The sequence below is a fragment of the Homalodisca vitripennis genome, chromosome 8, assembly GCF_021130785.1.
Source record: "Homalodisca vitripennis isolate AUS2020 chromosome 8, UT_GWSS_2.1, whole genome shotgun sequence".
Classification (NCBI taxonomy): Eukaryota; Metazoa; Arthropoda; class Insecta; order Hemiptera; family Cicadellidae; genus Homalodisca; species Homalodisca vitripennis.
In genome coordinates, this window is record NC_060214.1 from 105,913,179 (window position 1) to 105,938,241 (window position 25,063).

At 33.8% G+C, this 25,063-nt stretch overlaps 2 protein-coding genes across 2 annotated transcripts in view; one reads left to right on the forward strand and one right to left on the reverse strand.

Annotated features, from left to right (window-relative positions):
- The window catches only part of LOC124367845, a 51,466-nt gene extending 38,450 nt beyond the window's left edge, over positions 1-13,016 (forward strand). The window contains exons 14-18 of the mRNA XM_046825006.1: positions 2,086-2,225; positions 4,052-4,255; positions 8,159-8,297; positions 11,009-11,217; positions 12,905-13,016. Of these exons, the coding sequence (XP_046680962.1) occupies positions 2,086-2,225; positions 4,052-4,255; positions 8,159-8,297; positions 11,009-11,217; positions 12,905-12,979 (767 nt within the window). The 3' untranslated portion in view covers positions 12,980-13,016. The remainder of the gene's footprint in view (positions 1-2,085; positions 2,226-4,051; positions 4,256-8,158; positions 8,298-11,008; positions 11,218-12,904) is intronic.
- Positions 13,017-20,877: 7,861 nt separating this feature from the next.
- The window catches only part of LOC124367846, a 29,411-nt gene continuing 25,225 nt past the window's right edge, over positions 20,878-25,063 (reverse strand). Inside the window, exon 3 of the mRNA XM_046825007.1 lies at positions 20,878-22,442. Coding sequence (XP_046680963.1) covers positions 22,365-22,442 — 78 coding nt within the window. The 3' untranslated portion in view covers positions 20,878-22,364. The remainder of the gene's footprint in view (positions 22,443-25,063) is intronic.

The following is a 25,063-nucleotide window of genomic DNA, read 5'->3' on the forward strand; positions in this document are numbered from 1 at the left end:
ACAAGATTATATTATATACTTTCTCCCTGATAGTGATACCGTGAAAGCTTTCATGATTGTGTACACTTTCTCTCTGATTGTGATACTATAAAGGCTTACAAGATTATATTATATACTTTCTCCCTGATAGTGATACCGTGAAAGCTTTCATGATTGTGTACACTTTCTCTCTGATTGTGAAACTATGAAGGCTTACAAGATTATATTATATACTTTCTCCCTGATAGTGATACCGTGAAAGCTTTCATGATTGTGTACACTTTCTCTCTGATTGTGATACTATGAAGGCTTACAAGATTATATTATATACTTTCTCCCTGATAGTGATACCGTGAAAGCTTACATGATTGTGTACACTTTCTCTCTGATTGTGATACTATGAAGGCTTACAAGATTATATTATATACTTTCTCCCTGATAGTGATACCGTGAAAGCTTACATGATTGTGTACACTTTCTCTCTGATTGTGATACTGTGAAAGCTTACTTTGGTATTTGCTGTACAGTCATATTTAGTAAGCAAAAAACAATCTTAGAATGTTGTTCATTCAATATGGACTCAAAGTGGTCTGCCAATTGTTAAATCTAGTTTTGAGGTTATAACACAAAGTTGCAGCGTCAGCTGTTAAGCCCTATCCCAGAGATGATTATTATTCTTTTATTTAGTTTTAAAAGGAGAGGCCAATCCCCTTTTAAGCCTTATTATGCTCGTTGTTATGGACTTTGAATTTGAATCTGCTTTATAACTAGCTCAGGTCCAAAGTCCAACAACTTACTGTCCTAGAAATACCAAACTAGTTTTACTAGTTTCTTCCACTACACCGATTTGCCTCATATAGCCTGAATATCACCCCAAGATTAACTTTCTCCTAAATTGAACAATTATAATGGGTGGTAACCACTAAAATGACAATGATCTCAAAGACTTCTCATTTCAATGATCTCTAAAAAAATTAACATTGTAAATAAGATTGTAAAATATAAAAACACAGTGATGATATAATTGTCTCGGATGAGTAAAATATTTTTACATTTACGAGGGTAATTCGGAAAGTAAGGTCCGGTTTTTTTATTTTAAAAAAACCACACCAGATTTTTTCAAGAAACTTGTTTTATTTGATTCCTGACATCAATCACTATTTTTGTACACAATTTCCACTTTTGTGTAAACACTTGTCATAACGATCTACAAGTTTTTGAATGCCGGTATCATAGAAGTCGGCCACCTGCGACGATAACCAGTCTTGTTAACCACATTAACCGGTGACGTTGAGTGACGCCACTCCATTGACTGGCGTTTCGTTTCTGGGGTTATGTGGGAAACCCATGTCTCGTCACCCATCACAATGTGGTCTAAAAGGTTATCCCCTTTCTGATGATATTGGATCAAAAATTCAAGAACAATACCCATTCTTCTTTTTTTGTGTTCCTCAGTAAGCAGCCTGGGGACCCAACGTGAGCACAATTTGCGAAAATCCAAAATTTCAGAAACAATTTTAAACAACGTGCTCACGTTTGGAAATTCTATTGCTAATGAAGAAACAGTGAATCGCCGATCTTCACGAATTTTTTCATCGACGGCTTTCACCAAATCTTCGGTGATCACTGACGGCCGACCAGATCGTGGTTCGTCATGGACATTTTCCCGTCCATCTTTAAAACCTCTCATCCACTTCCGCACTTTGCTGTCACTCATTGCATTTGGACAGTACACTTCACTTATCTGTCGATGAATATCCGCTGCTGAAACGTTACTTGCTGTCAAAAACCGTATCACAGACCGTATTTCACAGTCGGCGGGACGTTCAATAGTTTTAAACATTTTAAAAAGGCACAGACAACAGCAGACTACAACGATTTCACTGCAAATGGCGTTGTTCTGCGCGCAATGCATACCGGGAGTCAGGGCGCATGCGCATTTCGCTGCTCGCTTACTGTTTGTCTGGTTAACGCGAATCATACCTTACTTTCCGAATTACCCTCGTAGAATGAAATTCATGTATATGCTACACTGTTATATTATTAATTGATACAATCTATTACTCCAGTATAGAACTGATGATTGATATTTCATTGTTGTAACAGTTATGAAAATGTATCTCCAGGACTCGGCTCTACTCCAGGCTCTGCTGATAAGTCTCAGTTCTGACAACAAGTTTGTAACTATACCGGCTCTGCGACTGTTGTCACAACTGCAGTACTTGCAGAAACAGTACAATGTCCAGGTAATAGTTTAAGATTCTCTGTTGTATATTTTGTTGTAATATTTCTCATACTAGACTGTCAGGTGCACTATTTTAACAGGGCTATAGGACGGTTGTACGGTGGTGAAATAACAAAATCAAATTTTATCAAGTATAAATTCAAACCACACCAGTGTATATTTACGAGCTTAAAATTTGTAAAACCTTGCAGACTATGGTGGGGTTCATGTTAACTAAAGGAATAAAGATGAGTAAATCATGAATTTACTTCCATAATACACTAGCTGTTATAGAATATTTTCAATTAAAAGAATTAGAAATGAGGCAACATGCTAACCTAAACTGCAAAACAATACCAATGTACCAATGGTTTTACTCACCCAAAAATGATGTATGGATATCAAAAAAATTCATTGAAGATGTCCAAGTACAGCTGTTATCTGGAATTAATTGCATTTACTGCTAGTCAGTGTAAAAGCTCTCAGTGTATTAAAAATAGAACTTAAGCAATGTTCTATAGATGTTGTTTTACTCTGCAGGAATTCTGTCATAGTTCAGAGTGAATGGCTATAATAAATTAGTGTATTATTTAACATATTTCACATATAACTGTAATTGTTGACAAAACAGAAGACCGAATCGAATTAAGATTGATTTCTTAGACCTGCAGTATGCTTGTGTGTTTATGTGCGTGTATTAAATTGAATTATGTTGTATTGTAAATTTACATATACAGTAAGTATTATTTTACTTCTTTCTCTTAGAATTAACAATCCTGTACACAAAACTACTTAACACGTTTACTGCGGGCGGTAACTCTGGTTACCATAGAGCCTCTGTTCTGAAATTAGGTCAGTGTGGCCAGCACTAGAGCTATCACAATGCTGTATTTCTTGCTCCTCAGGAGGTACTTTTTTCACATTTTTATGCACTTCGTTTTCAGACTAGACTTTTTCATTATTTTTAATGATTTTTAAAGTTTTTATAGTAGTAAGTGATTGTGCAACACAATGAATCTTCCCCCGGGACCAAGTGGTGTACAAAATCCAAGTTCTAAGCGTACAACAGAGCCAGTATTGAGTTTAGACAATGAGGATGACAACATGGATGTAATGAAGTACCAGACAGACTCGGAAGTTGAGGATCCTGATTACGAGACCAACCCACCCCAATAGAGCGCTCACAACTGGATTGGAATACATTTTTATAAACGCTCACAACCAGATTGGAATACATTTTTATAAACGCTCACAACCAGATTGGAATACATTTTTATAAATTTATGTACTACAATATTTTTTGTATCCTTTCAAGTAAACATTTAAATATATTTTTTTATAATTACTCACCACATATTTGTAAATAATAACTGAATTTGAGTGAGTTAGCGGAGATTTATATAAATTTTGTCACATTTTTATAAACTTTTATATTCATTTTGGTTTGCACATTTACGTATATATATTGTTTGTTTGTCTAAAACGAATAAAATACAGTTCAATTAGCTACGATGTATTCATTTGGAGTATTCCCACTGCCATAAAAGGGCGTTCCCTAGTGCGAGCGGTAACTAGAATTACCAGCTGGCAAGGAAGACTGTCCTCAGGAGCTAGTGGTAACCACAGTTACCGTTACATTCCCAAAATGGTAGAGAGTTATAATTTTTGTGAATTATGAGTAATTTTCAAATATTTCTATCATATTTCATCCAAAAGTAAGTAAAAACATATTTTAAAAGTTTAAGCGTATATGGAACTCTATATAGGGATTTTTAGCAGCGAATGTGTTAGCTTCCAAGATAAATGTTTCAAATAACCCCAGTTTTATGAGGACTATATTTATTTCAGATGACGAGTTCGATCTATCTCACGGGAGAAGTGCTTCTACAGCTGATGTCCTCCCCTAGCGGCGATGTAATGTTCTACAGCCTCGACTTGTTCTCCCGCCTGTGCATGAGCAGTGAAATCAAACCTGTGGTGACTCTCAACAAAGACATGGCTAACAATATAGTCCTAGCTCTCAGCTTGGACTTCCAGGGAGCCACTGTTAGGGTAGGTGAAATCTTAACTATGTCAATCCTCAAAGGCTTTTGGGCTATATTTATAAATCTTTGAAACAGACGTGTATTTAAAAGCCGTCATTTCTAAATAGTATGGAATTTGATTTTACATCATAGAAATGTGGAATTTTAGCACTTTTGTTCGATATACTGTTCTTTTAGTTTTTTGCAAATTACTGATTATACAATTTTGTACCAAAAAATGTAGTAGAATGGTTATAAGCGAGTTAAGTAGCCTGTTTAAAGACCTTCATGGACGATGCATAATATGAAAGGATTAAATACAATTGCCACCAAGGAATTCTAAATGTTGTCCTTGAAGATTTAACATTCATTTAACATTTATAAGTTAGGTAGACAAGATACAATCCTTTATTAAAAAAAAATCATTGAGATATGTTACAGAGTCAAAGTATGTCAGAATAGATGGATGTTTTGTAAAGTCATGGATTGTAATTCCATGAGTAGAATTCCCCAAGTATGTAGAAGGCCTGGTTCTGTAGCCAATGGTGAAGGATTCTCCTCATGGTTCTTGGGTTGTCATCTTTCAGGTAGTCAGGCAGCAAGTTGGACAGCTTCATTCCAGCATACGACAGCTTTTTTTCAAATAAGGCAGTTCAGTGAATAGGGAGTGTATAGTCTCTTGCTTGTCTGGTGAAGTGATTGTGTAGATGCCTTTGTTTAGGATGTCTTGGTTCTGCAATGCATAATGGTTTCCAGGATGTAGATGGAAGTTTTCGAAAGATTGTAACTGTTGACTCTGCCAAGTCTCTACATTTTAGAAACGTCATACTGTATGCTTAAATGCACCTTGACCAACGGACGGGAAGTTCACTTGTACGAGACAAGAGGTAGAGAAAACTACAGAACCAAGAGACACAGGACGGTAGTTCATGAACGTTTGCCCTCTCAGGCAGGAATTCATCTTATCAACAGCTTGCCAAATGAAATTTAAAATTCGCCTACGCATAAAGCATTTAAAACTCGTTTGAAACGCTGTTTAGTGTACAACGCTTTTTATAGCGTGAACGAGTTTATGGCGTATAACTGGGAGACCGCACAATCAGAAGACTTACTCTCGAATTGAGGTGGGTAAAAAATTGGTGATGAATGGAGCAGAGTGTCAAAAATGTATGTATGAATGAGAGTTTGATGTAGCATGTGTGTCAAAATTATTAGATACTTGACGTTTGCTAAACAAATGTACTTTTTGTCTCCGCAATAAATACTTGACTATTGACTAACTGTCAATAATTTCCAGTCTTTAAATAGGTTTCTGCAGCTCTCTCTGGGTCCTATTCCTGCCATTATCCTTAGTCCTTTCTTGTGCATAATTAGGACACGAAGAAGGTTTCCATCTAAAGAACCACCCCCAGACAGTTATTCCATAACGCAAATGGCTTTCAAAAAGTGCATTGTATGTGAATAGAGCTCAGCTAAGCTTAAGGCATAAGCTGTCTAGGTGACTTTTCCAGCTCAGGCTCTTATGAAGTGTTATGCCTAGATGTTTAACATCGTTAGCTGCTTGGAGGCCTGGCAGTTCACTTATAACTACCAAATGATATTTGTTTTGTTTTATTTTGATTGAAAACAAGATCATTTTTAACTTTATATTCTAGGGCCAAACTGAAGGCAGTCTTTTTAGTTTAGATAGGAAAATGCATTGCTCCATGGACATATTTGAGATTTCAACAAGTGGGATTATTAGTTCATCTGAGCAATACATAAGGATCTTAGTTGATAACTCGTCAATCCCTGCAGAAGTTAAGTTTTTCAGAGATTTTATTGTCTTTTCAACTTGAAATTGAATGTTGTCAGGGTGTGTTCCTTAGTAGAGTCAATGTTGTTGAACTCACTAAAAACTTCATTTCTAAGGGGAGCACTTTACTGTAGTTGTTAAGTGTCTGAAATTAAGTTAAAAGGAAATTAACACCAATGGTTTTTTGTAAATCAAACTGTTAATGGTATGGTTTTATTAACACCATGAATGTGGATGGAAGGCATCCTTACCATGGCTGTGTATCACCAGTGGTGCATGGAAGGGATCTCAGCCATATATGTGTGTCACCAGTGGTGCATGGGAGAAATCTCTTTAATGGCTGTGTGTCTCGAGTGGTACATGGAAGTGATCTCAACCATGGTTGCATGTCACCAGTTGTACATGGGAGAGAACTGTTTCGGGAAGTTCATCTGAAGGTAATCTTCACAGAGCTCTTCTTTTGCAGAAAAAAGCAGTTAGAATAATGGCAGGACTAGGACCTAGAGAGAGCTGCAGAAACATTTACAAAGACTGGAATCTACTTACAGTAGCTTAAATTTACATACTGGAAGCCATTTTGTACTCCATAACAAAAGACCCTCCGAAACAAAGCCACCTGCACAACCATTAAACCAGGCAAGCAGAAGATTATTCACTACCAGTCCACAGAACAGTCTTATTTGAAAAAAAACCATCATATGCTGGATTGAAACTGTTCAACAAACTACCACAACATATGAATGAATATCTAAAGGACCACAATCCAAGAGCCATGAAGAAGACCCTTCAGAGTTGGCTACAAGACAAGGCTTTCTACACGCTGGACGAGCTCTACTCATGGAATGATGAACCTGACTGACTAAAGAATTTTGTTAACGACACTGTAACATATCTTAATGATATTGTTAATAAAGAATATTGTCTATTGTCTATCACTCCAATGGCTGTAAGTCGCCAGTTGTATTTGAGAGAGTTCTCTTTAATGGTTGTGTGTCACCAGTGGTACATGGGAGAAATCTCTTTAATGGCTGTGTCTCCAGAGGTACGTGGAAGGGATCTCAACCATGGTTGCATGTCACCAGTTGTACTTGAGAGAGTTCTCTTTAATGGTTGTATGTCACCAGTTGTACTTGGGAGAGATCTCTGTAATGGCTGTGTATCTCCAGTGGTGCATGGAAGAGATCTCTCCAATGGCTGAAAGTAGCCAGTTGTACTTGGGAGAGATCTTTTTAATGGCTGTTTGTCACCAGTGGTACATGGGAGAAATCTCTTTAATGGCTGTGTGTCTCCAGTGGTGCATGGAAGGGATCCCAACCATGGTTGCATGTCACCAGTTGTACATGGGAGAGATCACTCCAATGGCTGAAAGTCGCCAGTTGTACTTGGGAGAGATCTCTGTAATGGCTGTGTGTCTCCAGTGGTGCATGGAAGGGATCTCAACCATGGTTGCATGTCACCAGTTGTACATGGGAGAGATCACTCCAATGGCTGAAAGTCGCCAGTTGTACTTGGGAGAGATCTCTGTAATGGCTGTGTGTCTCCAGTGGTGCATGGAAGGGATCTTAACCATGGTTGCATGTCACCAGTTGTACATGGGAGAGATCACTCCAATGGCTGAATGTCACCAGTTGTACTTGGGAGAGATCTCTGTAATGGCTGTGTGTCTCCAGTGGTGCGTGCCAGCAATCCCTCCAATACCACCTCTGGTTTTTGAGCTCTGTGTGTTTTGAGCACTTTCTTCTAATAGATTGAATATTTGTTCTACAAATCTTACAGTATCGCGTTTGTTTGCATTTACAATTGTATTGTGTTTTAAGAGTAATTTTATGTAGTAGTAGTTGATATGAGGATCTGTGTCAATACATATTTTTAGCACTGATTGTCTTTTGAAGTGAACTCACTCTTTATAAAATGAATAAATAAATTATTTTATAGTTAGAAAATCCCGGAATTGACCAGATAGTAATACAGGAGTGATTGTAAAAATGTATACGAAATAATGTAAATTTAAATATATATTAACTTTTAATTATCAAAGTTCACACTTTGTTTTTAGAAAAGTAAGGTCTAAGTGGGTTCTTGAAAGTATCCATTAACTTTCTGTTAATTTTCATTTGTTCTGAATTATTGTTCTAGAAGCCATTTTCCTCAGTAGGTTGGAAGTGCCAGAATCAGCTGTTAGAGTTCTGTAGGGTTCACAACCCCCTGGTAGAGCTACATTTGTTGACGCAACAGTTTACATACATGGTCATCAACCATTCTCTCCAGAATAATGGTAAATATTGCTAGTATTCGGGCCTTACTTATTTTATTTCATCATTATATGTAATTTTGTTTAGCAATTACTCTAGTTGATCTATACTTTCATCAAACTGAATGAAATTAATGTTTTCAGGCCAAAATCTTAGTTTTTACACAAGTATAGAAAGAAAAGGTACAACTTTTGTCACATATCAGTAGTAAGTGGTATTTTTTTTTTTAATGATGAGATATCACCATCATTAATTACCCATGTTTGAATGTCTAACATCTATTAATACGGAAATCAACAGTTTTAACTTTGTTTTGTAGATTTTATTGCATAATCAGGGTGGCCACCCTATTGGGAAACCGGGAATAAGCTGGGAATCTCCTTTAGAACAGGGAAAATCTCAAAAACGATTTTTCCATTTCCAAACAACTTATGAAATTAAGAAAAACTTGAGTCTTCCTTGAATCAGGCCTGATTTTCTTAAAACACGCTACGTGGTAGTAGAGTTTATCTTGGTTAGTTCTTCTCCTATGTCACGACAAGCCCCCAAACAGTATCCATTGGACAGTTAAAGTCGGCTGTTTCGGCCCTCGACCACTATACGAGTAGTATTTGAAAGGCAAAGCAGTAGTGGCTGCGATATAATATGTGTTTTTCGTTTAAGTTTTATTCAGTCACCGAAATTTGTCTATGAACGAAGTTGTCCAACTCTTATACTTGAGTGAAAATAGCATTTTGAAAAGGCATTTGTTACACAGATTGTGCAGGGTTAAAATATACAATGTTTGCCCTAAAACTGGCTTAAAGTTCAGTTCAGTGAATACTCGTATTATCTTCTGTTTAACGATTTGATGAGAGATGCAACCTGATTTTTTTAGTACACCAGAATGTCAGTTGAATTTTACCATACCTGCTAAGACACCTTTTGGAGAAAAAAATAGTGGGTTTGAGATAAGTAACCCCGAGAAGGGGGCCTTTGGGTCGATATGATAGACAGCAATAACAGAAAGAGCTGAGAGCTGTACGGCGGAAGAAAATTTAATGTCTGGAATAGGCGGCGGACCAACAGCATCATTAATTACCGCCATGCTGCTCATGTTTGTCGCGGTCAGTGATGAGCGTTCTCCATATGTGCAATACAAACATTAAACTTCAAATCGCCATATGGCTGGTCATTACCACACTGGTAGAGTAAAGAAGGCCATTACCACACTAGTACAGTAAAGATTGTCATTACCACACTGGTAGAGTAAAGAAGGCCATTACCACACTAGTACGGTAAAGATGGCCATTACCACACTAGTACAGTAAAGATTGTCATTTCCACACTAGTACGCTAAAGATGGCCATTACCACACTTGTACAGTAAAGATGACCATTACCACACTAGTACGGTAAAGATGGTCATTACCGAACAATATTGAAGAATTGTGATTTTAGAACGCATCATGTTTATTTCTAGTAGCATTGTTCACAGTTTTAGGTACGAAATATTTAAAAAAATTAATTGTATCCACCTAATGAAGCAGGGATTCAATAGCTTCATCCCACCACACGTCACTGATTAATAGTCAAAAACCACTTAAAAAAAAAAAATTAAATGTTGTGGAACTTGAGCATGCAACCACGTGGTGGTTATGTCCATAATTTTTAGTTCATAAAAAATTGGTGAAACAGCAACTAAACTGTGGTTAGAGACGTGACAACTAGGTGTGTATGTAAACGGAAGCAGTGAATGTCCTTTAGTATTGCAAAAATAATCAACAAAATATATGCAAAAATAAAAGGAAACAGTGATGGTAGCATGTACATGAAAATAAGCATACTGAGTAGCACTAAAGGTACTAGAATGGCAAATTATGTAGCAGTAAAAGAGTAAATTATAAATTGGTAACAATTGTATACTGTATAAGCTGCTTCGTGGCACCATATTGAATGTGGCATGTTCTAGATTGTGATGTGTATTGGACATTAATTTATCATTAACAGATTTATTATTTGTAATAAAGGTTTATAGAAATTATTAACAAAGTTAAGACCCCATAAAAATCCAAGATAAAATATTTAACAAGATAACTTGTAACTAGGAATGGGTCAATTACGATACCTGAATACCTTGACTCCTAGGTTGGCAAGTAGTTGAGAGAGACTTTGGCCTTTAAAAATAATTCTTCAAAATGTAGAGTGCATCGCAACACGTCTATTCACTGACAAGGTTTAAATTTGCTGCTGGCCAGATTCACTTTGTACTATGTTTTGTGGTTACGAATATTTTGTTTCAATTATAGTAAAAATCTAACCAGGATTTTCTTTATTACTCACATAGATCAAAATTATACAAATTAAACCCTTTGATGCCAATGTTATATTATTATTACATGGAATTATATATTGTTCTTATGTAATATTATAAGTCCATGTAGGTGAGTCATCCTGGTTACTTATAGGTTTGTATCCAAATGTATTAATATTTGTTATTCCACCTAACCAGAGTACATACGATTATATATTTAATCTGTTGTAAAATAAATTGTCGGTTGAAATAAAGAAATAGAAGCCCTGCATTTAGGATTGCGTAATTTTGCATTCACCTGCTTTTAAATTATATTATAAAACGAAATTGTGGAATTGAATTTCAAGAAGTCAAGGACTCTTCAGCTTGTGTAGGCCATATACACATGCACAGGTTCAATTTTCTGATTGGTTCTCAGCTGTTCTTTCCACTTGTTTTAAAGGTATAACCAGTGAAGAAGTGCTGGAGTACCTGAGTGTATGGTTGGCAGGCCTGCAGCGCCGCCAGGTGGTGGCTCCCATCAGTCACAGGGCCTTACGGCAGGACAGGCTGTCAACTACGCTCACCAACATTGCTGCCAAGCTGGCACAACGCAGTGCCACCAACATCAGCTCCAACGTCATCCGACTTCAAGATGACATTGTGGTCAAGGTTGGTATCAGTAGTTTATGACATTGGGAAAGTATGAACATGTGAATCGACAGATGACACTGGGTAACAAGTGTACAGTAGCACAAAATATTATTAATGCTTCTGCCTTGAAGAAAAGGACTAATTTTCTAATTTGGTAAAAATGATATTCTATGGTTAATTTATCGTTTAGTAGAAAAATGTTTTAATCTGCAGCTAGGGAGTGGAACATAGTTGTCCGCTGTCCATAGTCATTAATTAGGCAAAAAGCAAAAAAATTCATGCTATGTCACATGACCTCAGGTGATGTAAAATTAAACTGTCTCGGCCAATGGGAGCAAACACCTTATTTCATGTCTTATTCCTTAGTCCATAGTGCAACTCATCTCAGTTTATCCACTATCATAGAACACAAATATGAATTAAATTATTCTTAGCAATGAAATTAATATCTTATTTTAATAATACATGGTTGTAAATATAGTACACCATTGTACTTTGAATTTTCAAAACAATAAATACATGGCCTAATTAACAAATTGCCGTTCACTTTAATAGGTCATATTTTGCTTACAGTTAGTATTTTCGTATTTATGTTTGTACAGCGTCATTAGTCTACTGTGTTTATTAGTAGATAACAGATAATGGGTATTACGCAAATTACTGTTTTCGACGTATTTTTGTTTGAAAACACGTAAATGACATTAGTAGCAAATTATCGCTTTGTATATAATATTCTACTTTCAGTTAGTTTTTTCTATGTTTATGTTTGTGCAATGCTGAGTGTCTGCTGCATGGATGTTTGCAGCTAATTTTTTCATTTCACAATTTTTGTTACAATATTTATTTTTGCACATTGCCGCGAGTTTGCTACGGCTATTTTCAAACAATCCACATTGATGTATTTGGTAATTTTAGCCAGACAAATGTCAAGGTTGGAAAGTTATGCCAAGTAAAATGTATTAATATGGTATTTTCATTCATGATAGTCAAATGCCTGCGCTGCACCCTTTTTATTGCAGAAATAGCATTGTTCATTGGGTGGATTCAGGATTCGGCTTCAACCCTACTATGGAGGTAACATATGAGACTATTTGATTTTTTTTTTTGTTCTCTTAGGACAAGAAGCTTATAAATTGCACTTAGTCCTGTAAGGACCTTTGCGCTGCTTCCGGAGTGATAGGATATTCAGGATGGGTTAGGTTAGGGAGTAGGGGCCGCCTCCTATCGAGATCCATGAGGAAGAATTAGGGCACTACATCTCAAAGTCATCCCGGAAGAAGGGAGGCCAGCTGTGAACCAGCCTCTCCAGTCAAAGTAGGCAGGGGGTGGCACACCCTTGTTGAGGTTAACAAGAGCCTCTGAGGTAAGGGAACAAACCCCACCAACTCCAACAGCCATCCTCCACAGTAGACTAGACCTATCGAATTGCCCATGAATCCCAGAATCTCAACATTTGCGGTTAGTGATGTGCTGCTACTGGACATCCATAAGGTTGCCCAGATTGAAGTGGCACATCGGTTTTTGCTGTGCCCAGTGGTGGGTTCAACTGGTAGGTATAAACCAGCCAGAAGTGATCCCTGCTGGGTGGACTATTTGATTAGATCACTATGAAAGTTGTTTGTAATTAATTAATCTTTAATATAGATGGGTAGTATTTGTAAATATTGTATGTACTACTTGTATCATTATCTACATATGTTTCCAGATACTTACGATTGGAGGCAACATACCAGACTATGTGATCAGATCACTTCGAAAGAAATATGGAAGTTGTTTGTAATTAATCTTTAATATATATGGGTAGTATTTGTAAATATTGTATGTACTACTTGTATCATTATCTACATATGTTTCCAGATACTTACGATTGGAGGCAACATACCAGACTATGTGATCAGATCACTTCGAAAGAAATATGGAAGTTGTTTGTAATTAATCTTTAATATATATGGGTAGTATTTGTAAATATTGTATGTACTACTTGTATCATTATCTACATATGTTTTCAGATACTTACGATTGGAGGCAACATACCAGACTATGTGATCAGATCACTTCGAAAGAAATATGGAAGTTGTTTGTAATTAATCTTTAATATATATGGGTAGTATTTGTAAATATTGTATGTACTACTTGTATCATTATCTACATATGTTTTCAGATACTTACGATTGGAGGCAACATACCAGACTATGTGATCAGATCACTTCGAAAGAAATATGGAAGTTGTTTGTAATTAATCTTTAATATATATGGGTAGTATTTGTAAATATTGTATGTACTACTTGTATCATTATCTACATATGTTTTCAGATACTTACGATTGGAGGCAACATACCAGACTATGTGATCAGATCACTTCGAAAGAAATATGGAAGTTGTTTGTAATTAATCTTTAATATATATGGGTAGTATTTGTAAATATTGTATGTACTACTTGTATCATTATCTACATATGTTTTCAGATACTTACGATTGGAGGCAACATACCAGACTATGTGATCAGATCACTTCGAAAGAAATATGGAAGTTGTTTGTAATTAATCTTTAATATATATGGGTAGTATTTGTAAATATTGTATGTACTACTTGTATCATTATCTACATATGTTTTCAGATACTTACGATTGGAGGCAACATACCAGACTATGTGATCAGATCACTTCGAAAGAAATATGGAAGTTGTTTGTAATTAATCTTTAATATATATGGGTAGTATTTGTAAATATTGTATGTACTACTTGTATCATTATCTACATATGTTTTCAGATACTTACGATTGGAGGCAACATACCAGACTATGTGATCAGATCACTTCGAAAGAAATATGGAAGTTGTTTGTAATTAATCATATATGGTAGTATTTGTAAATAGTATGTACTAGATCTACATATGTTTTAGATACTTACGATTGGAGGAACATATATGTATCAGATCATAATCTACACTACTTGTATCATTATCTACATATGTTTTCAGATACTTACGATTGGAGGCAACATACCAGACTATGTGATCAGATCACTTCGAAAGAAATATGGAAGTTGTTTGTAATTAATCTTTAATACAAAAGTATAGTATTAATAAATATTGTATGCACTACTTGTATAATAGGAAATTAATCATATTATATCATGTCCACTCCAGTACGTAATATTTTACTTATTAGATGTTAGATATAGTTACATAGTTATGTAAACATTAAGAATGTCTGTTTCATATTAAATTCAGTATTAAATTAATACAATAATAATTATTATTTAATTTTCTAAAATCAGGTACTAGAATATTACGAGACTATTTCTAAATGTTTTTTCTACATGTATTGTTCGTAATAACTTTTCAAGATTAAACAATTATTTTATATAATTTTTTGAACTTTTTGGCTATATTGAATACTATACAAACTAATTTTATACAGGGTTTTCAGTTGTGTGAGATATCAAATGTGATCAAATTATAGTATTTTAATTTTGAATGAATTTCGGTATTATTAATCCTTAACTTATAAACATTAATAGTTGTAATGTTTTAAATTTACAAAATGAAAGCAGACAGAAGTAAAAATTTAACGGATCTCAAAAACAAGAAATTAAAAAACATTTCTAGCGTGTAATTATTGGGTGAAAAATAACTCATTTCTGTACCACTTTCTTCTAAGTCGATGTAAATAAAATGTATGGATTTTTCTCTGAAATAACTGGAATTTTATGAACTCCATCTCCTAAAATTTGAAAAGTTTATTGTATGACTTTCAGAGCGAGTGAATTTTCTCTGGAGCTGTCCCCTATTGAGATTCTGAGTAGCAGGCATCTTGATTATGAAAGGGTGGAAGGTTTTAGAGGGACACTCTAGACTTCAGCTGTTCCACTATGTGAAAGAAGAGAAGACATTTACCAGTTGAATTTGGCTGGGAAGGATATTCTAGATTTGCTAAAGCTCGTGGAATTAAAGGAGAACCACCCAGTACAGTAATCCTGTGTAAAGAACAAGACTCATCAACATTTGTGGTTTGTTAAGTACCAGTCCTGGTCAATGGCGACATCCTTTTTTTTTGATCCAGTTAGTTGTACTGGAATGGCGAAAACCAGGTGAAAGTGCTGAACTAACCTGCATTCAACCTCCGATCTCATGCCATGATGGTCAGACGTGTGGCAAGTCCACGGTGTGCGCACATTGTATGAGAACATCGATGCACTCAGTTGTGCACCTGATGAGACAATGAGAACATCACTTCATCTGGATTACATTTTTGTTGGAGTCTAGGTGTCTCTGATGTCAAAACTATGTAAAGAGTTTGTTTGTGAACTGCTTTGGATCTCTTCAGAAGGACGTGGACTCCAGATTCCAGAAGTCAAGTCTATCACAGCATTAGATTTCATATGCTGCACTAATTGGAAGGTAAAATGGAACTGAACTTATTGTTCGTATTGAATCTACTCTTCTCACCTGATAAGCAATTTTAGGGTAAAACCAAAATATCAAGTTTTCTGGTTGTGTACCAAAAGTTTTTGTTAAAAAAACAAAAAAAGACATAAAATTTATCACTTTATAAGAAAATATGAAAGACTGTTTAACAGATATAAGATATAAATAATATAGTAACATATAAAACATATTTGCAAATTGACAAAAGATCAAATCAAATAAAATCAAAAAACATATTTATTTCCATTATGGTACAAAAAATTTTGAAACCATAGGAGCACAATCTTACATTTATAATATAAAATTACTTTAGTAATTAACACCAAAACATAAAACTGCAAACAAATTAAATAATTATATATATATATATATATATATATATATATATATATATATATATATATATATATATATATATAGACTGCTCTAATGATTGTGGAAATGTTTCCTCACATAAGTGCATAGCACCTGTGTGTGAGAGAATGAGTCCCATTAATTCAAAAATAATTTTCTTAGGGAAATAAGATGTTAGAATAATTTTGTTTAGTAAAAAAATTATATATAGAAAAATAATTGATTTAATAATTATATATACTGATAACGCTCATAGTGGTAAAGAAGAAAAAGCAATATGAGGTTACAGAAGAGACGCAATAGCAAACATACTTATCAGTGAATGTAGGTAATTAAAATAAGGATAAACGACGAAATGTTAGATGATAAGAAATAAAAAACCGACAGACAAACGGACTCCTCAGTCAGGACAATGCTTGAGGCCTCTGCCCCTCCTTTCAATTAGCCTACCCCAAACTAATCTTACCCCGCACCTCTACCTACCACGTTGGCCACTAACACCACACGCTCACACTCACACGCACTCTTCTAAATAAGAGACTAATTGGTCTTTAACTACCTTCTCCAAGACTTTGGAAAATACACTTAACAGGCTAATCGGTCTGTAGTTTGACATCAGGGTAACGTCATCCACTTTAAATAATGGAATGACTTTGGCGATCTTGAAAACATCTGGAAATTTGCCTGTACGTATACTTAAATTAACTATGTGAAGAAGCGGAATGCAGAGGAAATGATCATTTTCAATCAAGAGGGACGCAGATCATACCCCGGAGCTGAGCCACCACGCATGCTAGTAACGTACAGGTGAAGTTCTGTCTCAATGATAGTGTGAATTGAGAATTCTGTGTTAACCGTATAGTCATTGTCATCAACGACAGGTGGACCGCTCGAGTCAATAGCCCGAGCTAAATTGTAACCTACTTGTGCAAAATAATTATTAAATTCTTCAGCCACCTGTCGACACTGCAGTTTCACGTCAGAGTCCGAGTTCATGGTTTTATCACCTGTAAATTGTGTAATGGTGATGCAATCATTATTTCATAGATCAATACAAATTATTACTTTATACAGGCCTACAGGCCCAACAAATGTTATATTGTAGTAATCCCAAAATTGGTCTCTTAAGTCGTAGTCTACACCCAAGTCTAAGTGAAAAATGCAAAAATAAAATAAAATGTTGAATTGCAAATTATTAACAACTTGGCAGTAATTTTTTATATTCATTCTGATACATAACGTTATTGCCAATACCCATGATTCTATCACAATAACTTAGAATATATTCTTTGCATACACATTATAGATGTTTGTTCTCATCTAAATGGAGGTCAAAAAGTTTATTAATAACCAGTGATACACCATCAATTCACAAACAGTTAGCATTACAATGGTCAATGTACTTAGCATTTCACATTAAGTAAAACACCACAGCATAAATATAAAAATATTTTGTAATTATAAATTATGCGAAAAAACTATATAGAAAACTCAAATAATAAATACTTTTTTACTATATATACTCTTCTATTTTCCAAATATATTAGTTTCAACTAAAAAAATACATCCAAACAGTATTTGTCAAAATAAAAACTAGATTTGAACTAGATTGTAGTCACTGGTTCTCATAAAGAAACACATGTACAGTTGCTAGGCAACCAATGTTTTATACATCTAAACAACAAGAAAACCTCCAGACTTGGGACAAAACAGCGTACTATACATAGAAAGAGTTGCTGTTCATTCTCACAGAACAAAAATTCCCTTCTTTTTGATAATTGGAAATACTGGTAGTATTTACTCTTCTCATAGCTTAGTGGTTGGCGCTAACTATGCAACTACTCTAGAAGTTGCTCAAGTTAGTTGGTGAGGTTTACAAGAAATCACAATACCTATTTGTGATAATTTAGCTCATTGGGAACACATGAATACTATTTTAGTCAGGGTTAAAGCTCTGTTTGATGTTTACATGACAATAGACAATAGACAATATGCTTTATTCATTATCTTTGAGATTAGAATGGTGTCATTACATAGTTATACAAATAATGTAAATTTGTATTAATTCAGGTTGGTTGAAAAGGTGAAAAGGAGGAATTCATCATTTCTCCTCCAGTCCAGGAATTCCTCAATTGAGTAGTAAGAGCGGTGAAGAAGCCAGGTAGTCAGTTTTCTTCTGAGCTGCTGTTGTCTTGTGGTGTTTTTGACCTCTTGTGGTAGGATGTTTAGAAATTTTGTTCCGGTATATGTGGGTTGTTTTTCAAACAGGGTCAGTCGATGGGTTGGAAGTGTATAATTTTATGCCGCTCTTGTGTTGTAGGAATGTACATCAGCTCCTCTTGTCAGGTTTTGTTTACTGGCATAAATAACTGCTTCTAGGATGTACAGAGCTACTGCAGTCAGTAATTTTTCCTGTTTAAAGGCATCTCTACAGGATTCCTGGGGTCCTAATCCTGTTAGTATACGGACTGCTTTTTTCTGTAGCACGAGTACCCTTTGCATGTTAATTTTGGAGGAGCTTCCCCATACAATTATCCCGTATTTGAGGTGGCTTTCAAACAGAGCAAAGTAAGCACATCTTACAACTTCCGCACTGGCAATTTGTTTTAGTCTTCTTAGTACATATAATGCTGAGAAGTACATGTGTCATAGAAGTGAGGATGACACAGTGACTCATATGACTGTAGAGTGAACTTAGAAGAACTCCAAATGAGTTACTGATCAGAAGGAGGGTTAAGAATATTAATGTTTAGTTAGCTGCCAAATGACAAAAAAATCACAAAAGTTTCTACTTTTAATATTGTTTAATATATTAAAAAAAGAATTTTTGTTTCAAATTCTCTGTAAGAATGCACTACCCTGAAAATTCTGAAAATAGAATGATTTGATACATTAACTTGCCACTTTAATACTTGTACCTATTATTTTACCCCAAATGTGTTTTAAATGACCTAATCAAGTTTATTAGAACAGAATAGTTTGTGATTAAATTTTGTTCATTAAACAAACTAAACAACAGTCCAAGAACTGAAAGCCAATTTGTATTTTGTAAAGACACAACCTGGTTATTCTTGTAATCGATAGAGAAATGTCTCCTGAGAAAGACATTGACTGTCAACCGCAATAGTTTTTTGTGGAGTATGAAATTTAAGGATATCAAAAGAGTTAAAAATATGAAACAGTAATTTTCTTCTAAATGCTAAATAATGTTATTTAAAGGCCCTGAAAATGAAATGAAATTAAATGAAAAATGTCTTTATTAGAGGCGAAGTTAGGACTAATAAAGTCCTCTCTACCACTTAACCTCATAAAAATTAAACTAATATATATATGTATACATTTATAACTAAAATTTAGTCTATTTATTTACATTACATATTAAATGAATCTTAAAATAAAAACAATCATCAATAAATATTTAATGTAACTTTATACAAATTTACAATAATATCGCAAGACACATACTCGCATTCATTCAACTTGCATGCAATTACCCTAAGTACCGCTGGAAAGTGGTGACTTTCCGCTTCTTTATCTAGATGTCAGACAGTGATGTAACTTATTTATGTGTCCGACAGAGTCGGTTTTAAATGTATCAAGCCTGAAAAAGTGTAATTTGAGAAGAAAATTATCATTTCATATTTTAAACTCTTTTAATACTCTCCCACATCAACCTCAACCAAAACTAGTGTGTCTGACGATTTATTTCTTTCTTAAGAAAAATTCCTCCATCGATTTCAAGAAAAACCACGTTAACCAATATATTGCATATTGGCTCTTGGCTCCTGGTCTACTTTGTGGAATGGTATTGTGGATAAATTTAGAACTTAATTCGAGATTCTTTTCTGGGATAAATTAATAATTAATACAGTTACTGAACAAACTGGAATACTAACCCCTAAATGGTTTTTTTTCTTCTCTTAATCTACGAGGTTTCGCTATTTTTTACATAGACAGGTTTCTTTAGAGTTAATCTGTACTTTTTATGCAAAATAGTTACTTTTAGTGACTCTCAAATTTTAGTAATTTTTTTATATATCCTCCTAAGTTATTTTCACTATCCATGTCTGTGTCATGATCAAGTAAGGCCAATCGTCTATTTATGCATCAGATATTTCCATGGTACAATAAAAACTAGAAGTAATACAACTAGGGGGTGACATGCAATTCCAACATGGTAGCTCTCTGCACTGTCTGATTACAAAGAACTTGGCTAGTTGCAAATATTCAAAACAGAGGACTAAGGAAGAGCTGACATCTAGTAGAAAATGCCAGAACTACACGCACGATGTGCAGTTCTCATAGAAATAATTCTTGCACAGTATTACAACAGAATAAAACAGGAACAATATAACGAAGCATAACATTATGCCAGTAGCACACTTTTATGCAATCGCTATGAACATAACATTATATTAAAAACCATGAAGGGCATGGAAAAAAAAACAGCAGCATGGAAACCCAACATTTACAAAATACTAATAAGGCTAGTTCAATACTTATTGTAAAAAGACTCCCAGCTTAGATAAACAAATCAAAACTTTGTTATAAACAGATTATACTTGTTCATCTCCAGCTTAAGTAATAGTTCTGTATGCACTAACTTTGTATTCACACAAAAATCTTACTTATCCACATTTTTATACCTAGATTATCAACAGAGATAACTTAATTAATTTGATATGCTTTCATACTTGTATCACTGAAGCTATGGAGCCACAAAACATATTTTATTTTATTCACTATTTTTTGAGAATAAATTCCATAAATTCTGCCATTCTTTGAAGAGTGTCTGAAGTTAACAAGGGTCATTTTTAAAATGTTAGGGGTTGGTTTTCAACAAGGATTTGTGTTTCCGTCTGTAGTAAAATATAAGGAGTTAAAGAAAACACACAATTTTGTAAGTGTTCAGCAACTGCTGTGTAATTTTGACACTGTTTTACCACTTTGTAATGAACATCACTTACATTATACTAAAATGTCCAAAGCAGGTACTAAATAATGAATCTTATCTTACTATTTTATAAAAATAAACCTAAAACTTGTGCTTCATTACAACCAGGGAAGCGTAATACACGTTCCATATCAGTAATCAGTAGCATTTAAAAATAAAAATAGTAAACAAATCTAATCCCATCAGTACAAAATTGTGCTAAGTAATAAAATTAATGATCGTTTAATAAAATTTGAAAAAATATATTTTTATAGAAGTTTTATATGAGCACAACTAGACCGCATTCAAAATGTTACAAAATAATAATAATAATCTTATTAAATAATAAAACCCTCAAAGTCTTTTGATATAATACAAACTATTACAAGTGTAATAACTACTTAATTGGAGCAGCAAACAAAATTTGATCAACACAGATAGCATTATATCTATCAATAAAATGTTTTGATTATTTAATTAATTAAAATACATATTTGTTGAATATAAATAGAGTTGGGAATGTAAATTTAATAAAAAAAAAAACGTTCATAATGGTCTACTGTAATGTCTGGTAAACATGTCTGATTAATCACTGTACAAACCAATAAAGATTTTAATTCTTCTTTGTATTTATCCTACTGTAGAAACTAACCAAACACTTAATTATAGTATTTTTCAACAAACAGCAGTACTTGGAATAATTAATGTAACAATGTCAAGAACACTTTTAGAGTATTCTCTCCAGTTCTTAGGGTGAAGTGTAATTAGCTTACACTAATTGTGTGACTCAATTAAACAAACGCTTAAGATGTCCTAGAAGTACTACGAGGTTTGTTTTAATACTACAGTACTTAAGTTGCACACAGATCTTGACTGCTAAGAAATCTAATTGGCTAATTATTTCTAATTTATTATGACGTGTTTGACAAATTAAGCTTTGGAATAAACAAATTATTACAATAAGTTAAAAACTAACAAAGCCTTTTGTGTACCTAATTAAAATTTTGAGTGTCACAATAAAAAAAAAACCATTTAAGAATTTTTACACTAAGTTACATAGACATCTCTTAAATTATGAGTACTAATTTATAATCCTAGGTCAATAAGAAATTAAATATGGTCCAGTGAACAGTTAGTTTTTGAAAACGTAATACATGCAATACAACTAATACAAAAACAGTTTTAATCGTGGAATATTTTTTCTACATGGTGTCAACATGAGGTTGGAAAAAAATCCTATTAATATAAATATGATCACCTATTGAGATACTAGTACAGTGAATACAGTGGCATCTTAAGCTTTTCGAAGACACCAATAAACCACATTCAGACCAAAACCAGCCTGGTTGTTTGACGAAGCACAGGTAGCACGGTTTAGGTGAAACCGGACACTTGAAGCTACGTCAAACCTGCACTCTCGATCCAGCCCATCCTGATCCGTGCCGGGGAGTTAACGGGTGCGACCGGACCTCTGGATGAAGCACCCTTTGAAAGAGTTCAGTCGAACATCAATCTCCCCTTCTTCAATCTGCAAAAGGACATTATGAAAGTAGTTTCCAGGTAAGGATTTATTTTACAAAAGCTTGCGTCAGATAGAAAAGAAGGCTTAGGGAAATCTGCCTTCCCACGGAGAGGATAAGTAGATGATCCACGTTGCTAGTCCATATTTCTTCCGTAATCCATTATAACTGATAGTGTGCATTTCAACATGTTCAGAGTGTCAGTGGTTTTAAAAATGAACTACTGTAATTCATCTTGATTAATGGATGATTCAACACTCACTTAAAATATTTAAAATAGACAAAAACTAAAGAAATATTCCAATAATTATATATCTTGTGTTTAGTTTTCCAACTATCATGTTTACATATATTAGTTACTAAAACGTTTACATTTAAGAAACCAACCAAGTAACGAACTTCTAACGTGAGGTAAGTACTTATTTTTATACTACAAATTGATTAGTTGAATAAAATTTAAATCGTTTGTCAAAAACATCTTTACAAACTGTCTTTATACGTCTTTAAACTCATAATTAAAGTTTAATCCATATATTTTTTTTAGGTTGCCATATAATTATACCACATCAATACAATAAGTGTTTCAACGAAAAGTTTCTTTACAGTAAAGTTTGCATTCATGTTCAAACACTGGGTTTGTCACATTCTTCATAATTCTTTGTTACCATACAAATTGGTATGATTCAACCTCTCATAATTTTTATAAAAACATGGTTTTTATTAAATGATCTACCTATTTTGCCATATTCACATTTTGCATTGAATACATTTATTTTGAATAATTATATAAACTGATAGATACATTATTTTTTGCAGGCTAGAGAGATATTTGAAACCGTTCATGTAGTTAACATAGTATATAGTTTTTATTATTAATAAAATTCCATTGGATTATATTTATTAGTACAAAGGTACATCAAGGCTGCAAAATCATTGTGGAAACATAAAAGTAGCCCAAGGATTGTAAAATTAGGCCCTGGACCTTCCACCTCCATGTGATGTAAATTTTTAATAATAATGACAAAGTTAATGACGTTACTCCTTGAGATGTTTTATTTCTTAAATCTATTTTTCAGTGGATTTTGGAATCAGTTTTATATCTTTAAAAACAACATTGTTTGAAAGAAGAATTTGCTTTTCCATACCCTAGGGGAAAGAATCTTTACTCAGATAAACCTAAGTGCTCTGATGTAACAAGAAGCATTAAAGATAAAGCATTTTCCTCTGAGAGGTGATAAACTTGAAAAAAGAGAGCTAAAAACAGTTAATTAATAAGCTTTTAACTGTTTGTTATAACATATAATATATTTTATAGAATGAAATTAGCATCACCAAGACCATTTATTTAATTTTCATGTTATAGAAATTACAATTTGTAATAAATATGCACATTTGTTACAACTTGTTTGAACTTAAACTTGCTTGTCTTTCCATTTTTGGTATTGTAAAGTCCTTACATATTTAAAAATTGAAAGAAAATTTTTAATTTGAAAGTGTCATTTATACTTGAGACAAGGAAATTTATATTTAAGATATTTATAAAATTTCAAATCAAACAAAATTAGATCAAGTTTGTCAGCTACTCTTTGATTCCCTGAGATCTGGATTTTTAAATCATATCATTTCCTAAAAAGTAGATTTAAATTCTTTTTGGGACTTATATAAATCACAAGAAACATGTATGCCTCAAGGAAGTCTTATAGTTAATAACTAAATCACAATATATTTAAAATATTTCCCGTTCGATCACACATATTCTCAAGTGAGCCACTTAAGTACAATATGCCATCAAAATTCCTGTTGTAGACAATGTTGTTAAATGTTGTCATCTATTCCCATGCTTCAGCTCTGTGCACAACATATGAAAATTAAGGTTTATCTTGATTTTAATAAAACTGAAAATGACATTGCTGTCTGCTTTGTGTGCCTGCCCCAGGCAATTGTGCTTCTTTGTCTACCCACTTTTGACATTGCAAAATTCTTTACATGTTCTTACACTGAGGAACATATAATGTTTATTTTAGAGTGACTAAAACATCTGAGAAAACAAGGGAAAATTTAAAGTAACATTGTCATCCCTAGCTTTTGGTTTCTATGTTCCTTCAATATTTACAATCTAAATGTTTAATAATTTAAAAATTTTTTAATTAAAAATTTAAAAGTAATATTTTGTTTTTTATTTGTTTTTTTTTATTTGTAATGGTTTGCAGGTGATGCTTCAAAAATCTGTTGAGATAAAAGGCTTGATCTTAAGGTGAAAGGCATCATAAAATCTAATACTCTAGAATTCTAGAGCCAGTCTGTATTGTATAATCACTCAATCTGGTTTTTCTTGATATTTTCAGAGAGATTTCTCAGAAGATTGAAATTATTAGTCAGCCACACTAGTTTTATTTATATAACCATCAGACACAGTAGTTATATCAGTGTCAAATAACTAGCATGAAAGTCACCACTGTCATACAGATAATAGTCAGTATAAGGTAGCATATGCGTATTTAATGTTGTCTGACATTCGGTTTTAAATGTGTCAAATTAAAAAAGTATATTCTAAAAAAATCATTTCATATTTTTAACCCTTTTAATACCCTCCTATTTCAACCTCCACCAAAACTAGTGTGAACAGTGG